Source organism: Typopeltis vanoorti, chromosome 14 (assembly GCF_054136105.1).
Source record: "Typopeltis vanoorti isolate ZY-2024b chromosome 14, IOZ_Tvanoo_1.0, whole genome shotgun sequence".
NCBI lineage: Eukaryota > Metazoa > Arthropoda > Arachnida > Uropygi > Thelyphonidae > Typopeltis > Typopeltis vanoorti.
Genome location: NC_143562.1, coordinates 65,302,342 through 65,320,569, shown reverse-complemented (window position 1 = coordinate 65,320,569; position 18,228 = coordinate 65,302,342). Strand labels below are relative to the sequence as shown.

Sequence of the window (18,228 nt, the reverse complement as noted above, 5' to 3'; positions counted from 1 at the left end):
TCGCTCATCTGGAAATATAGTAACTAGGACGCGTGTTCTTCCTCTCAATATTCGCACATGTGGTCAGTTTTGTTCTCTATGTTCTCTTACGTTTTACTCTATTTTCCCTTGTATTAGCCCTACAGCGTGTTAATAGTGAAGTGTGTGAGAACTATTTCATAGTAATATGTGAAACGTTTGTGCTTATTGACAGAATCATAGAAACTATTTTAAACCTATATAAATATTGAGTTATAAGTTTTAAGTAATATATGTCGCATTGTTATTTCCACGACAATAAAAATGCATTTCATAATATACTGACGTCACACGTGTCTCAGATTATGAAACAAAACTTTTTTAGTAGCTGCGGAGATTTCTTTTAAATTGCACATTCATTTAATTAACAAACCGTTGACATTTTAATTCGTTGGAATTTATTTTTAATTTAATTTTCCTTTCATGTGTTAAAATTCATGGTTGTAAAAGTTATCTTATTAACGTTTCATTAATGATGAATCCTTTAAAACTCAATCTTATGTTTACCTCTGTAGCAAACATAATTGTATTCAGTTATTTGTATAATGCTTAGTTTTGCCGTAAACATAATTGCATTGCAGCAGTGAGTCATTTCAATTACGTTTCATATTATTGTATCATATTACGCTAATTTGATACAATACTATCATTCAAGGTATTATACAGTACTATCATTCACAAATAAAAACTTCATGAAGTTTTTATTTGTGAATGATAAAAATTTGTAGTTAATAGTATTGTTAACAATACTATTTGTCCTGATTGTTAAGGCCGTCTGGGCAAGAGCGATAAAACTCAGTAAGAATTCGACAATACCGATATCTATTTCAGATAATCTCCCTATTGTTTGTTACAGAAAGGCATGTGACAAGAATCGTCGAAATTTCTGACTGCAGAAAAATTACATGAAAAATAAATTTCACCTTCAATTGAAAAGTCTATAAAGATTCTTCTCATCCTAATGGGATTCGAACTCAATTTTTTTTTTTCTCGACGAAAGAGCATCGTGGATATTAAGTGATAGATTAAGGAAATAAATCAATGGAAATTCATAAACTTGGTTTATATAATTTAAAATCCAAATAGTTCCTGGGATTCTTCATGTGTTTACCTGATTAAATAGAGATTTTTAATTCATTTTTTAAAGTTTTTTCTCTCGCAGCCTATAAAATGTATATTTTCATGCTCCGTGAATAGAAAATGTATGAACATCGCCTATTAATAGTAAGCTAAATGTACAGAAGGCATGAAATGTAAAGTATATTTTATGCTATGAGTGTTGTTGATCTTTCATTTGTATTTTGTAAATTCATTGATTTATCTTTTTTGTGAAACGAAAAAAATCCTTGAAAGATGCTATGAATTCAGTGACGTAGTCTATTTACATTTGATAAGTTCTCGCATGGAAGTCGTATTATCGTTACGACATCTTGTCACAGTACCATCTTCATCTCAATATGTGAGAGGAGGGGAGATATAACAGAAGTAATCGCAACGTTGGTCTGCTGATTTCTTCCATTACAGATGCGATTTACTATCAAGAAAATCTTTATATAAGTGCAACGCATATTTGACTTCTTAGAAAGTAAGATTGTTCGTATTATAATCTATCGGAGAAATTGAATATTCTTCCAGAATGAAAGAGCAGATATTCAGTGTAGAAAGTTTGGATTTAGGTATGCAGCTGGATTGTTTTCAGAGCGTAGTTGGCCGACAATAATCAACTGTCAGTACCATCATTTTCACCCGCGCCTGCGTGCGTCTGTCTTGAGAGTGTAAGCTATTAGAATTGCAGTTATCCGAAGGAGCTGTCTTACTGTCTCTCTGCCACCTGTGTGTGTGTGTTCTCAGTAATCTGATCTGGAAATAACTTCTTGGTAGGTAAACTCATTCCACGCTGGCTGAGCATTTCTGGACAAGTCTTAATGGATGGTGCTCTGTCGCTTCTGAGGCTTACTGCACACAGAAATCATTACTGTTTACCTTTCCTGCCCTAATACGCTTTCGTATTCATAGCCGTACCTAGCTCAGAAACTTTGATTGGATAGTCGCTAATGTGTAATAGCTAATTCATGCTCTCCATCTTCGTTTTCAATCCCAGTCAAAACAAGCCGTACAGATTTTTCTCTGGGTCAGGCCAGTGGAACACAGATGTTACTTTTATCCAATATAGTCTTTTGGTGTCGTGTGTGAGAGGAAGGAGAGGATACATTGTGTCTAAAACAATCCTTAGTAATTCTTACGTAATTTATATTTTGTCCGCATGTCTCTGAGGTAATTGTAAATGTAAATTCATACATTTTACTATTCAAGTTACTTTGGTACATGCATCTCTCCCTTTCCTTGAAAACATGCCAATTAACGCATTCGTTTTCTTCTTACAGCTTGAACCTGGGGATATCATCTTGGAAGTTAATGACAAGAAAGTAGTCTCTTTGTCAGCCAAGGAGGGTAAGTATTAATATCCGAATTATAATGTTTAATATCTGAATACCGTGATAATGTGATGCTATAGCAAGTGTACTTCGACCAAACTATGGCATCTCCAATCGGCTTTATACCCTAGATACATCGCGAATTTATATTATTATTTTTTATTGTAGAATACTTTTAGGAATGTGCGTACGTAGCTCTATACTAACATTCTTGGCACCAGCTTGAGAGAAGGACCATTATAGTAGGCTTCATTCTATTCACTAAGTAGGTGGACTTGTTTTTTTTCCAGCTAGTTCCCGAGTTAAGTTGACCTTGAAAACTACTGACCTTTTTCTTTCCTTCTCCCAAAAAAAAACTGATATTTTTAACCCCTCAAGTCAAATGAACAGCAGAGCACTTGTGTTCCCATCCGCGCCTGCGTGAATGCCACGTCATACTTGTGGGCGTGGCTGTCACGCTGTGATTTCTCACTCAACAATGGTCATGGAGCGATAAAAATTTAACAACAACCACTAAGTTTTAAATCAAATTCGAAATATTTTTAATTCTCAGAACGTTTATATTACAAAAAAAAAAAAAAATGAAAAAGAAATTGCAAAACTCTTATCAAGCAGTAAAGGAGTTGTAGCTAGAGATTCCATCGCCTGCTCAGAGGATTATTCTTATTTCTTAAGAATACATTTTAGCCGAGATAAATACATGTTTTTAAGTCATTTTTTGTTCAATATGGAATATAGGAATACCCCTCCAGATATCTTTGTGTATTTATAGCCATAATAATTGAAATTCCGTAGAGATGTCATGGAAAAAAAAAACGGAACAAAAGGTTTTCCTATTTGAATTCAATTTCCTCGAAAACTACCCAGGGATAAGGGAAGTGGGACCTTTTTTCTTGCACGTTCGTGGAAACACATTCCCATTATGATATCTTGGATAGTTAAGAACAAACCGGATTAAATCTATTTTTGGAAGAATAAAAACAAACAAACATAGGTTACTTAATTTTTTTTTTTTTTTTTTTTTTTTTTGTTCCAAATTTTGGTTACCTAATCCGAAGGGAATTTGGTAAACATTTTTATATGCTTCTAGTTACTCACTCACCTAGCATGCATATGCATTTGTCATGCAATAATAAGGTATTAAGAATTTTTGATGAAATTTTACATATTTTATATGGATTTCATGAAAACTATAAATAGACTTTTCTGGAAAGAAAAAAAAATCAGTTTCATTTTGCAGAGCTTCAATTTAAAAATTTATAACAGTGGGGTAAATTTTATGGCTTAAATTAAGATCAAAATGAAACACGAAAACGAAATGGATTTTTTTTTCTTTAGATATAAGTTCAGTATTTTGAACAATTAATATTTGAATTTTTTTGGGATTCACCGTATTCATTTTTATTTATTTATTTATTTATTATTATTATTTATTTTTATTTTTTTGCTGTAATAGGAGATTAAATGTACCAAAGTACATTTGCCCCTACCCCCGCTTCCAAGAGTGAAGCATTGAAATCATATATGTGCGAAGTATATTCCACCTTTGTGTCCAACTTTGCTATCTAATTTGAACCAATTCAAATCGAAAATTTTATTTTAAACCGTCTTGTCTCGACAAAAAAAAAAAAAAGTGAAATGCTGTTATCTGGCTCAATTCGACCGAAATAGCAACTTTTTATTCACAAATTGGTGGTTCCAGCACAATAAAGTTGAGCTGTCCTGAGACTTTTGCACCGTAGAAAATTTATAAGCATGCGATTTTATAGCTAAATACGTATTTATTATCATATTTCATATTTCGCAGTAGGCTCTCGAGACCTATGGAAATCAACTGGTGGCACCACTGAGACACCCTGTATTTTCATATTATGCATATCCGAGCATTGCATCGATCTGTTTTAATATAAAATTTCAAGATTTAACTACATCATTGAATACATCTCTTATTTAAATTAATTCATCCATCCATTGGTACAACATTCATGCTATATTTTTAGGAATTCTGGCGATTCAGATTCCAAGGATATAGAAAATTTCCCCCACGTTTGCTATGAGTTCCGTCAGTCCATTAGATGATATTTTTGAAATGTTCCTGTATTAATATAAACACGTGATTTCCATATCTCCAATTTCAGAGTAGTCTTTGTTAGATGCTTGGCAACTATGGTTGAGCCAAGCGCTCGCTTCAGTGGTGAACTTTTGTTTATCCTTATCTTGTAAAATGACAATGGCTTCTTTCCCTTGTGAAGCTATACTTAGTTTAATTCACGAAGCTGGAAACCTTTTAAGCTCTCAGCAGTCCGGCACTGATGCTCTTCGACCTAAGTAGGTTTTCGGTATCTGCCCTTACGTAGTTGTCATATCACTTTTTTGTTTTAAAGTAAAAACGACAGAAATATGTATATGAATGAACACTCAACCACCTAATAATCTCGAAATTTACATTACGGATTATAATATAAGGCTGTTTTTCCTGACGAAAACACAACATCGTACCTTCGTAATTCAACACTCCCTCTCCTCACAATTCCTCTCCTGTTCCTGAATTTTTAGATGATCCTTTTACCTTCATGAATCAATCAGTGGTCTCTTGGTTAATTATTCACGTAATTGACAGCTTCCATTACCAAAAAAGAACACGAGACAACCGCCTTGCTTGTTGGAGACCTGAAGTGGCTTATAAAAGATCCGGAGCTAGAATTTGAAGCATGGTTACTGGATTATATAACTTAGTCCCACACTGCTAATACCAAGATAGGTCTTTTGTGGGTGGCATTCATAAAAAAAAAAAAAAAAACAGTGTCACTCGTACCACTTTAATGTAAGGATCGTACGATCCTTATCTTCACGCACTCGATTGATACATAAGGGGGGGGGGTAATTTTTATACTATTTATGTATTTGAATTTTTAAATGTTTTTTCAATCCCACTTCTCTAAGATATCTTTTCTGCATATTGTAGTAACACAATTAAAAGTAAAGACCATGTTACTAACCCTTTCCAAAACACTTCAGTTGTAGAGGACACTTAGTAAACAGCAATTTACAGCACTGTTTTGAATTACTGCTGTGTGTGTGTGTGTGTGTCTAAGAGTTAATGATTACTATCTCTTAGTCTGTTTGGGGTTTCAGAAAGTGTTTAATATTCCTGTGGCATTCAAACTTACTTGAACTTAAATCTCTCTATTAAACATTTGGAATTACTCATTGTCGAAGTGCAAAATGCATTCAACTGCTTACCAAAGAAAGAAAAAATTAAAGATAATTGTCGGACTTTAAAGCCAGAGAAACTAAGTTTCACTTTACAAAGTTAAAATATCCGACTTAAAGCGAAAGATTATCTGCATAAAAATTCTCTACCCACAAAGGGGTAAGAAACTTCTACAGCTCCATAGCTGCGTATGCGAAACATTTCACAAGGCCCGATTTTTTATCACTACTGGTCATGATATAAAAGAGAAAATAGCACTTCAGATGACCCCAGTAATATGCTCCAAAGTATTGTCATTATTACCTGACACCTCCAAAGATTCCGAGGGCACTGTACACTACTTCCAACTGCCACTCACGGATACTATTTTTGTATTCAATGTGTGTTCTCTGGCCGATTTGCCTGTATGCCGAACGTAAACCCTTCTACCTTTATATGAAAATGGTTAACTCACCATCAATCTGAAAAGCTCATACGAAGCTTCCTCTCATCATGACGAATGATTAATTTACCATCAGTTGAAAAAGCCCATTTAAAGATTCCTCTCGTCATGAATATCGAATTTAAGTCTTTGTGACCGTCGAAAATGTCCCCTCGTTCCTCCATCTACGCTACAGAGCTTAGATGGTATCGACAATTCCATTTTGTTGGAAAGACTCGTAGGTGAAGGGTTTTTTCATGCCGCAAAAGAGGCAAACGGACCATAAGAATAAACGCAATTAACAGACACAACACACGCTGGCCTCATACTTTAGTTGCTTCTTCGGTTGTAGTTCTATAACAGCAATATCTAAGAAGTATAGAGCAATCAAAAAAAAAAAAAAAAAAAAAGAAAAGTGCAATGTTGAATGCCAAATAGACTGCTTACATATCGTGACCCATCAGTGTTAGCTGTCTAGAATTCCTTGAAATAAAATAGCTTCCCCTCACCAAAGCCTGTCTTAAAAAAAAAAAAAAAAAAAAATGTAATGTTCGTTGATTGAGATTTTACACATAACCAGTGGCATTTAAGGAATTCAAGGACCAGACAAATTATGTACAAGAAAGACAAAGCTTTCCCTGAATTTTAATTCAGAGCAGAGCCAGTGATTTCACCTCATGATGACCTCCAAGACTAAAATTGAAAAACAAAATTAGCACCATTGTGGTTGAAGCATGTTTTTTTTTTCTTTTTTTTCTTTTTTCACTAAGAATATGTATTTTTGAAGACACCAGTTTAATTTTGTAGCTGAAGCTAAATAAAGCTGCACAGTCTGTAACTGGAATTTTCATTTCCCCTTTTGCGTGATGACCACGCGTGCAACATTCTGAAATTAACTGCTGCAGATCTTTTTTCCCTTGCGTTGCTATAAAAGCCAGCACGCAGTGTACTGTCTGAATTGTAGTTATGAAATTAAATATAAATAAAATGAAATTTTATCATATAGTGCGATTAATAAATGAATTACATATACAATAAGATATGTTATGCAGCGAAATCATGTTTAAAATGAGAAATGGAAACTGGTCCCTAGTTTTCCTTTTACTGGACTAAAAGTAAAGACTTACCATGCGCTTTTTCGATGAACGAGTTATTAAAAGAAATGAATAATAAAATTTGTGTCATTTTTTAAAGTATTTATTAAGACAGCTGATACGCTATCAATGAATTAAGAATATGTAAAACATTATTTTTTGATACTTTTCCCGGATCGAAATTTCTTCCGATGCCGTCGTGAACTTGTTAATTTTCAAAACATGATTTTGTTGGAATTTTCACTCATAAAAGTGCGAAAAAGAGTCTCACCATCTTATTACTGCTCGGAAAGAAATCATAAAACACCATAATGTGAGGAACAAACAGCCATGGCGCCCACCTTAATAAAATATAGAACTTTCGCTGCGATGGCTACAGCATTCCTATGGAGCATACTTTTTGCAAGCGTACGATGGCGATCAATGGGAATTTGGGACCATTCTTGCTGTAGGCATATAATTAGACCCCGGACTGTTTTGGGGAGGACGTCAGTTGACCGCATCCTACGCTCCAGTTCACGACACAGATGTTCAGTAGGGTTCAGATCAGAGCTATGTGAAAGCCAGTAAAGTGTAGTGACGTTCATGTCCACAAGACATGCAGTTACCGTTACTTCAGCAGTCTTATGACACGGTGCATTGTCATGCTGAAAGAGACAATGGTCAGTTCCGTAGAAACGCCACAAAGTAGAAAGCATTGCATTGGTCAGAATGTGCAAATGCTTCTAGTAATTCATTGTTCGTGGTACCAGAAACAGATTCGAGGCTAAACCAGGAAAAACAGGACCATGCACTTCCACCTCCAAATTTCATAGTTGTGGTGGGTTACGCACTCTGGTAAGAGACGTTTACCGGGCATCCGCCACACCCACAAACATTTATCTGCTCGATAGAGGATGTAGCGTGATTTACCTCTCCATAACACATCTGTCCTACTGTACACGTTCTGTGCACCACTGAAGACGATGCTGCATGTTGGTTCGAGTAATGTAAGGCTTGCATGCCTATTGCAATCCTACCATGGAAGCCTCGGTATTGAATGTTGTTGTTGTGTATTCCAGTTGATGCCTTGAACTCCATGTTGAACTTATCGGCCAAGAAATGGTTGTTTTTTTACATATTATAATTCGTTTTACCTGTGGGTGAGTCGTCCACTGCGGGTAGCACTTGCAGTTGACTCCCTGCGCTTCCATCTCAGTGGTATCACTGATTTTTGACCTGGGATGACCCAATTTGCCGAAAACAGATAGGTCTGCAACATGGCATTCTATCACAACGCCTCTTTCAAACTCCGAGTTCCCTTATCGCAGGCATTTCACCTGGATACCGTTGCACTAACTTGGGGAGCATCGTGTTCCTCCAATTTATCCTGACTACAAACACGTGACTCGTTATAATGGATGATGCACCTTACCCATTGGGCTGTCTGTTGATTTTTTTACAAGAGTGTATTTCTGCTTGGAAAAGCAGAAATACGCATTATGCCTTGAGATATCTAATAGTCAACCTCTTGGATGGTGATGACACTTAACAGGATACGGTTATTGTTACAGTTGTGTCTATTATGCAAATACATGTTTCAGATCAAATTGTATTTGAGATGCTACTAAATGTATAAAGGTACAATCTTTATTTTGTATTTACCAGCTTTATAACTTAATCAGTACTTTCAGTATCACAATCATCAATTGATATTTTTTAAAAAAAAGCGAATAATGTAACAGTAAATAAATACCTTTTATGTGACATCAACCAATGAAAGTTTGTAAACCTATAGTACATTTAGTACGGCGGGTGGGAAATTTTCCCCCTATTTTATTACATTTACATACTTTGTATTTTTATTTATATTTCGTAGTCTGGAAATCTTGCTGTAGAGACTTAACAAGAAACTTTTTTACAAGCCTCCATTAATCAGGACTGTGGTCACACCGGGCTATGAACTTCATCTCTCACCTAAAGCAATCACAAACATCCATTCCTACTGCGGAGTTCGATCCTGCAACCTTTTGGTAGAAGAGTGGATACGCTAACCGTTGTCAAACCAGTCCGGTCGTTTACAATAGCTCACAAATTTTATGCTGTTTTACAGTCTCTACCCCAGAGATTTTAATTAAGATATCTAATTTTATAAATTTCGATATCCAATCTATCTTGATGCATAACTTTGATTCTCCACTCCGATTAAAAAAAAAGATGGGGAAGAAAAATAATAATCATTTGTTTCAATGAAACAGTGGATTTTTGGAACTTGCGTGGTAAAGCTAATGAAATCGCAGTGGATTGTCATGCTAACTAAACGCTAAAAGACATAAATGTATTTTGGTGGCATTAAAATTGGCTAGATTATGAAGAGACATGGAGTGTACTGTCATCAGCTAAAGTATGGATGGGATTTGAACTTAGCGGGAGAAGCCCCCCCTCAAAAAAAAAAGAAAAAGTCAAAAAAAGAAAAATTTCCAAAAATCCTTTCCTAATTCAAATTAATTTTTTTTTTTTTAATTATGTTGTGTCCTTTTTTATTTCTATACTACTTATGAATTAGCAGTCACATAAGGTGGGAATACCCTCTGGATCTTGGGAATCCTGGCCGCTGTGAACGCCAGGCGAACGAAGTAGTGCTTTGTTTTCCCGAGCCGGGCCAAAAGAGATCACGGGTATCATGCATTGGCGATCACTGCAGATGCTCAGTCATAGCTCGTATGCAATGCGTAGTATGTATTCTCAAATCGCCCTACTCACCCCCCCCCCCCAGGATTAAATCTTGAGTGCTCGGCCCCCTCCAAGATTAAATCCTGAGTGCTCCTCTGCCTCCAAGGAGTCCAAAAAATCATCGAGGGAGGGCATCTACTCTACAACTCTATCTCCACCATTCAACCATTCAGTCCACCAACTGCAACGAACCGTAACTACATCAACGTCATCAACCACTGGTAGTTTCACAGACAATCACAAACATCGATGCCCAAGGCAGGGTTCGAACCCGCAGCATTTAGGTTGGAGAGCGGATACGCTAACCACTCAGCCAACCAAGCCGGCCATATACAGTATACTCTTGTATTTATATGGAAATCTGAACGATGAAATGATGAAATGCAGTGAACCAGACGAGTGAGGAAACTGGGAATCCAATTATAAAAGCAGGAAGGTGTCGACCATAAGATGTTAGCTTGGAAATGACAGTTTTATGCTGATGAAATGCGTTATAAATATCAAGAGGGACCACATGAGTTTTTCCAAACCTTTCACCTATGGCTTGTGTCCAAAGGTGGGTAAGATCGACTAGGATATCTACTATGGAACGCGCTTAGTGGAATCTATTTTGGCGATCACTAATTGGCGGGTCTCCAGATAGTGAAGAAGTTGGTTCTTAACCTCTGTTATTTTCGAGAGGATTGAGGACAGGGAGGTGGTACGATGGTCTGGCTGACTTAATATCGTTTTAGAGACAGGCTAGATAAATTTAGCCTAGCTTAAAATCGCGCCTTAATCCAACATTTCTCTACCAACAGCATAAATACGTATTTCTGGGTAATTGCCAGACAAGTATGACATTGTATTTGTAGTGCAGGATGGATTTTATTTCTGGATCGCACGTTTAGAACACAACTGCAAGGCTATACCGTGGACCAAACAACTTGTCTGTGCCTAGATTATTGGGGAATCCTCTGGTGGGCATATGACTTCGTAATGTAGTGGGAAATAATTTTTTTCCCTTTGTCGTCTAAGCAAAAGTTGAAGGGAAAATAGTGATACAAAGAAGTCATCCTCAACTGTAGGTAATTTTACTGTAGTGCTATCTGAATATGAGAACGAGAGGAAGAAGTTTGGAAGGACCAAAGTTGGCATAGCAAGGGACCAGAAGGCTCGACGGCTATTTGAACATGCGACAAGAGTTTTTGCATTTAGCTTTCTCGAAGTCTTTTGGCAATATGTTGTGGGCTGTCTTTATCTTCGACTCCTTTGCAATCGTTGGAAAACTAAAGTTTGGACAGTGATCTTAAATAACATTTTGTGAGTAACTATGAAAAGAGGCATACAAAATTTTTTATGAATTTTGTTTTCAGTAGCAGAAGGGATGGTGTTTTTATAACAGATGGAGCATATACAACTTCGCAAAATGAACAAGAACTAATAACGGCAATTTTTTGCTATCTAAGAAAAAAGCTTTTTCATTTCATGTTAAAGGGCAGTTAGCTAACACATTATTATGGCTTGATTGCGTTCTTTTCCTAAATATCTGTCCAATGAAAGCCGTATTTCTTTCCATTTTTTATATTCTAAAATCGTTTCGTTCAGATGAAGAAAAAAATAATTAAATTTTCAAAAGAAAACGGATTGGTCAGTTGTTTTACCTTGTTGGTTATCCCCCTCCCCCCTTCCATAAGTTCATTAATGAATACATTGGGATCTTATAGCGATGTTTTAAAAATATTACCGTGTTCATCTTTTGTGTGACCACTTCCTGTTTTCATAGTTGAAGTGCTCTAGGCTGTTAGAAAAAGAAAAAAAAATTAAACACCGCAATTTGCTCGTGCGTAGTCTTGCCTATCCCAGTTAAATATATCTTTATCTATCATTCAACATCGTTCTAGGTATTTTGCTAACGTTGCCAAAAAGCGTGTTCGTGTTTTATATTTAGGCCTACTAAACTATCAACCTCGCTGTTTTATTGCTGTAATTACTCTCCATGATGTGCCTCATGTTCGTTTCTGGTCATAACCCAGCAACAAGCAGCTGTCAAATAGATAATTGCTAGGATAATTAAACTGGGCGAAAATACTGGACGAGGAGTGATTTATCCCAAGTTTACTAGCGAAAATAAAGGCATAAACATGCTTAAAGACAAGAATAGACCGAACCATTCAAGTTATTAAGGGAACGATAATCATTGATAATTACATGGATAAATGTGCATCAGATATACTGTAAATACTGTTTATTTTTGCTTATCGTATCTCACCTTGCCTGCTTTAGCAGGAAGAGAAGGTGGGATGGCCGATGTGAACTGAAAATCATAAAGGAATGAGACACTTCTATTTACGTACATCACATTGCTTTACTCATTGTTCTGAATAATTTTCTATCCTAATGCTTATTTATCTCTGTGTAGGAAGGGAATACACGCTCCCTAAATTAGAGTATTAAAGCCCGTCCGAACAAATTAGCCTTTAAATTCGTTAGGCGGATATGGAAAAGTACTGTATTCTTAAGAAGACTATAAATAAAAAAAATCGTAAAAAGACCAAAAGAAAAACTAAGAATAAAAACAGATACTATTAGTCAAGACAGTAAGATCATATTGTGATGTCCAAACTGGAGAAGTAAGATTTCTGGATAGGCAGAGATAGAGAGAACTCCAAGAGGCCATGTCTCGATTTAGGCTGTGTAGATCCAAAGGAAGAAAGAGGAGAATTAATACTGAAGCATAAATTATCGCTTTTTGAGGGAAATTTGGCCTGTGGAAGCGGTGTTGAGCTCATTTTATATATTGTACATCCCGGTGAAGGGTTGAGGGAGGGCCTTGATTAGGTGTAGCAGCATATACTCATATGGTTGGTAAGCCTAGTTTTCGTTTTTATGGTAAATGATGATTATTTATTAGCCACTTTTATTTTCATTACTCAATATATTATGTGTCACGTTGCATTTTGTAGTGGAGTATGTTAGAATTATTCAATAGGAGCAAGCTGGATTCTAGAATCAATTTTTTTTTTTGGGGGGGGGGAGTTTTTTTCTCAAGTGTTAAAATGAATGTAGGATTCGTTATTCAGCCACGGAGGTACCTCAGACCAATAAATGAGACTTTACCGTAAATTGTTGCTTCATTATTTTGAACTAGTACTTCTAATCTGTTATGTGATGTCTTCATATTAACAAATATATCGATGTTCTCGTTTATATCATTGAAACAAAGGCCAAACGTGTATAACTTATTAGTGTCTTGCATGAAGCAGAAATTCTATTCTAGAGATAAAGCATGATCTTTTTCATGCCAGGCCTTAATTAGGATAGTGATCTTACATAGGAATTGAGATTCACACACTACCACATAAAGGATTTTAATAAACGTGCACTGTGATCGTTTGTTGCCAAGTGGAGACAATATCCAGTAGGATATTGTCTCCACTTTGCCACCAACGATCAGTAAATAGAGCAAGTTAAAAATTGATTTTGCACTATACTGACCAATTAGAATCCTTTGAATAGTAGGATTGTAAATAGTCGAGAGAATTTTAAAGTAAAGAGAAAAGTAAAGTTTTCTCAACTTTTAAAATTCTCTTTACTATTTAAAAAGAGAATTTAAAAATTTAGTATTTTACATGATCAAAATTGGAAAATGATATTGCTGCGTAGTGATATTTCATTAATATTTTATTTATTTATTCTTTTTTTCCGAAGTAGGATATTACATGCATGTGATTAATTCGCATCCTTTCATTTCGAACCTGAAATGAATTTTTAATGGATAAAAAATACGAAATATTATTGAAATACTTAATGAATATTTGAACTGTAGCCATTTCACATGGCTTATAAGCTAAGAAATCCATAATTAAAGCAAACATTTTTTTTTTTGTCTTATTTCGATGTTCGGGATGACTTCCGTTGAGTTGCAGATTCTGTATTGTCGAAATCCTAGTTTGCCATAATTATTATTGTTAAACTAGTATTTTTAATGTATTAAAATAAAATGAGCATTGTGTGATGATATTGTACTTGGGAAAATGTTCTGGTTGTACAGAATGGCGTTCAGAGAATATTGAATAGATGTATTGCATTGGCAACGATTTTTTGGGAGAGAAAAAAAATCTCTATAAATGCATACCTAAAGTAATTCGCAAAACCATCCTCTTCCAATTCGCAATTAGAATACTGTAGTTTTTGTTCTTCAAGAGATACTTATGCCATGAGGTTTCTTTTAATTCACGCGGAAATAAATAAAATATTGACTTATTTCCTTGTTTTTGTGTGAATTAAAGAAACTAATTTTTATCAAGGGACCTTTTAGTGATCCCAAAGATGCATTTACATTCGTGTTGGATTTTTATCGAATTCTGAAAAGGGCTTGAAATTTTACAAATTATGGTGCTTTCGATGTTCCTGAAATGTCTCGACTTCGAAGCTGAATAACAACTTGGATCAGGTAAGGAGTGGCTTTATAGCGATATTGAAATGCAGACCGATCATCTAAATAACGCAGAATAAGTTTTACGTTTACACAATCACACCTTCGAAAATAATCCGGCCTAGTGGTTAGCCTATCCGCTTTCTAACCAATAGGTAGCTGGTTCGAATCCCATCGTGGGCATGACTGTTTATGAAGGTCTTTAGGTGAAAGACGAATTTCATTGTCAGGTGTGAGACCACCGCCCTGCTTATTTGGAGGCCTGAAGTGGCTTCAAAAAGTTCCGTGTTTGTTCTCTAGAGCAGAGTTTTCCGACTATGTAAAAATAGAAGAAAAAATCCATTGCCCACACATGGTAATAGTATACTATAGGCTTACAACCTTTCTTGAGTAGGAATCACATAAAAAGAAATATTTTTGAATTAGTGATATTATCCACACAAGGGATGTATTATTAAGTTTTGATTAGGTTTTCCTTGATATTGAATTCTAACACAATCACAACACCGCATTTAAGTGTTCTCTGTGAACAGAATGCGTACATTGCCTGATTTGCTTCTACACCATTATGTGACACCTCCAGGGAGTCCAAAGACTCATCGAGGGAGAGTGTGCCTACAGCATCGAACGATCGAACCCCTTCCAACTACTAACCGCGCTGAAACTTGCTTAACGTTTTGCGTGAGCCATTAGTAGCAGAGGCTTTATCAATCGACCAACCTTTGCTGTTAGAGCATTCTGTATTATGCTTTCTAGCTGCAGTGTTGGATATTGCTTTGGAATTTTGACCGTTTGTAAATGCTGAGTGATGATGGTGGCGGAAAAACTTAACGGCAGATTTCTTTTACATATTTAAAGGTTATTACGTTAGCCGAATTACTGGTATTCATAACTGCATATTTGCTTTAAGTACTGAATCTGCTTTTAATGTTTCGTACACCATACTATTATAATTATAAGAACGTTTACCTAGACTGGTCACTTATTGTAATAATGGACTGATATCTGGGCATCACACAATAAGCAAACTGGCTTGCTTTCGCCACCCACAGGAAACTTCTATTCCCCCCCCCCCCCCAGAAAAAACTCAATCTCCTACATGGATTTTATAAGAGGGATATCACCCGAAAAGTTCACTAAGTCTGAAACTAGATTATTGATATACTTAGCGACATTGCTAATAATTTTATAACTTCTTAACCTTACTTCCTCCAGTTTTTCCTGTATCAAAACAGTTGCGAATTGTAATACATATTTCCTTTCACATTTTCAAACGCAGTTTTTTTTTTTTTTTTTTTTTTTTTTTTTTTTTTTTTTTTTTTGTAAAGAGTATGAGCTTATTGCATTCATGCTTGTTGTGTTCTCTCTCCAATAGCTTTTGAAGTTATGAAATTAATATTCGTGAAAAATGTAGTATGAATCTTATCACTAAAGTTTATTCCATCCGTTTGTATTTCAGAAAATTTTCTCTTGAACAAAACCAGTAAAGCAATTCAAGCAAACTAGTGAGTTGTTGGTGATAAAGGCAGCACGAAAGATAGGTTTCATGAAATAGTCACATACCTACTTGTTTCGTGTTACCTAGTTCATGAGCGCTACGACTTAAAAATAAAATAAAAAAAAAAACCCTCAATTGTACCGGTTCTTTTCTTCCCTCCTAAGTAACTTCTTACTAACGGAGCTGCTTGAAGGATGCATGCTATTATTTGGAAACGCTTGGATTTTGATCGTCTAATGGTACGATGAATTTCTTAACCAATAATCCCCAAGATACCTTAAGGAAGGGGACTGGAATTTTTTAAATAAATAATTTTTCATAATTAAATGAAATTAAACTTTTTATTAATTAAAATATGAATTTTAATCGAACAGCTTTATAATTATTAAATGGAAAGTGGACGTGAAAATTAAGACTTCTTTCAGTTTGCATGTTCAGATAGGGGAATTGAAGATGTCATTTCTAGATTTCTCCTTTTTTTTTTGCTCCAAGGCCTTTAAATAAACCACCTTAAAAATACGACCTCCGACCCGGAAGGTGGCATTTTCTTTCTTCCACAAGTAACCATTGAAAAATGCATACATAAATGCATCTTTTTCAAACTTAGGTCTTAGACCTATTACGATAATGTTCAGTGATTTTTTTAATCCTCATGATCTTTTAGATCCCTCATGGTCTGGTGTTTTAATATTTGCTTTCCATTTTTCTGTTGTTCTAATTATTCCGTATTTGTTGCATTATGTTAATGTTTTTTCCACTTTTTTTCCACACGTGCCGCGAGGATTTTCATTTCTGTATTAGTTTGATCTTTTTCAGTTGTTTCAGATGCATAAAACTCGCATTTAACTCGTGTTCTTCCATTATTCTTCCATTCAAAATTCAGTGGATATTGAATACTACATTATTTCTTAGTCGAATAAGAAACTCAAAGATAGGAAATCTAATCTAAGAGTTTCATGCCGAATGTAGAAAACTATATAAAGATCGGCGAGTCCAAGGTTTACATTATGGGAAAATACTAAGGACAGTGATCAGAGCCTACTCCACCTTTACTACGAGTCGCCCTAGCATTGCACTACCAGGTGTTGGCTTACGCTTGGAATCGCCGATCTTTATTTATATAGTTTTCTGTATTCGGCATGAAACTCTTAGATTAGGTTTCCTATCTTTTGAGTTTCTTATTCGGCTAAGAAATAATGTGGTATTCAATATCCACTGAATTTTGGATAATTTTACTTCGCCGAAGTGAAGCCTGTTGGCTCTTAATGTCAGTAATAAATATTCTTCCATATTATTCTGTTTAAACATTCCGAAAATTTCCTTAAGGGACTGCTTCCCCCCCCCCCCCAACATAATTTTCTGTATTCCTTTTGAGTTAATCTAAATTCCTAAGCATTAAAATATTGGTTACCTCTAATCACAAGTGTTTTTATCGATATTTCCATATTATATTCTTGGTGAATCAGTTGTAAATAAATATTTCTTTATAAATTACCTTCTTTTGTCTGCTACTATTATTGCATCATCTGCACAGCAGAATACATTGACTATATTTATCAATTTTGATTCCATTTAACTTATCTTTTAGTTTTGCTGTTTCATCCATTAAAATATTAAAACGGCAGTGGACTTCATGAATTCCTCTGTAATTCCTTTCTTCATTTTAATTTATTTTTGTTTTATTATTATCCTATAAATAACTTGAATAAGCTTTACTGTTTTTAATCTTTCATTTCACTTTTACATTTAAAATATCTTAATTTTATACTGTCGATTGCTTTATATTCTTACTAAGTAGTCTACAATGAAGTGTTAAAGATGGGGTAGGGAAAGAGAATAGCCTTCCATGTTTTTATCATCATGCTTGTCAAGGATTTCAGCCTAGAGTGGCCTGTTCCGGACTTAGAAGTCAAAGTTGAATCTCTTAATAGGACGTCCTAGTTTTCTTTTCCCTAATGGTTTGTAATTTAAGGCTTGTTTTTAAGCCTTCCATGTTTTATCCTGTCAATAGCCTTAGCCACATTTTCCTCGCCTTACCAGAACATTATTATACGTATAAAACACAAAACTGTTGATTTTTCTATCAATTGTTTAACTGCAAATATTGCGTCTGTGTCGGATATTCCAGACCTAAAACATTGTTGTTCATCAATTAATATTAGATTATTTTATCATGTTATGAATACGTTTTGTACAGATTTTCAAAGTGGTTTAGTAATAGACTACTCTCTGTCTATAATTATTTGAATCTCTTGTATCCTTTATTAAACCTATTAGCACTGTAATATTTTTTTTTCTAGATTCACCTGTTTGTTTCTTTTTTATTTGAGAAATGTTTTTAATAGTTAAAGTATTATTTCTAACAACGCATTCTGCCCTATCCCAGCTGTTTTTCTATTTCTAATTTTTCTTCAAATGA

At 35.0% G+C, this 18,228-nt stretch overlaps 1 protein-coding gene across 5 annotated transcripts in view; it reads left to right on the top strand.

Annotated features, from left to right (window-relative positions):
- Window positions 1-18,228, top strand: part of LOC150099548 (uncharacterized) — a 569,663-nt gene that overhangs the window by 211,793 nt on the left and 339,642 nt on the right. For all 5 annotated transcript variants that reach the window (XM_090403425.1, XM_090403424.1, XM_090403426.1 and 2 more), the window contains one exon: window positions 2,403-2,469. In XM_090403425.1, the coding sequence (XP_090259551.1) occupies window positions 2,403-2,469 (67 nt within the window). The remainder of the gene's footprint in view (window positions 1-2,402; window positions 2,470-18,228) is intronic.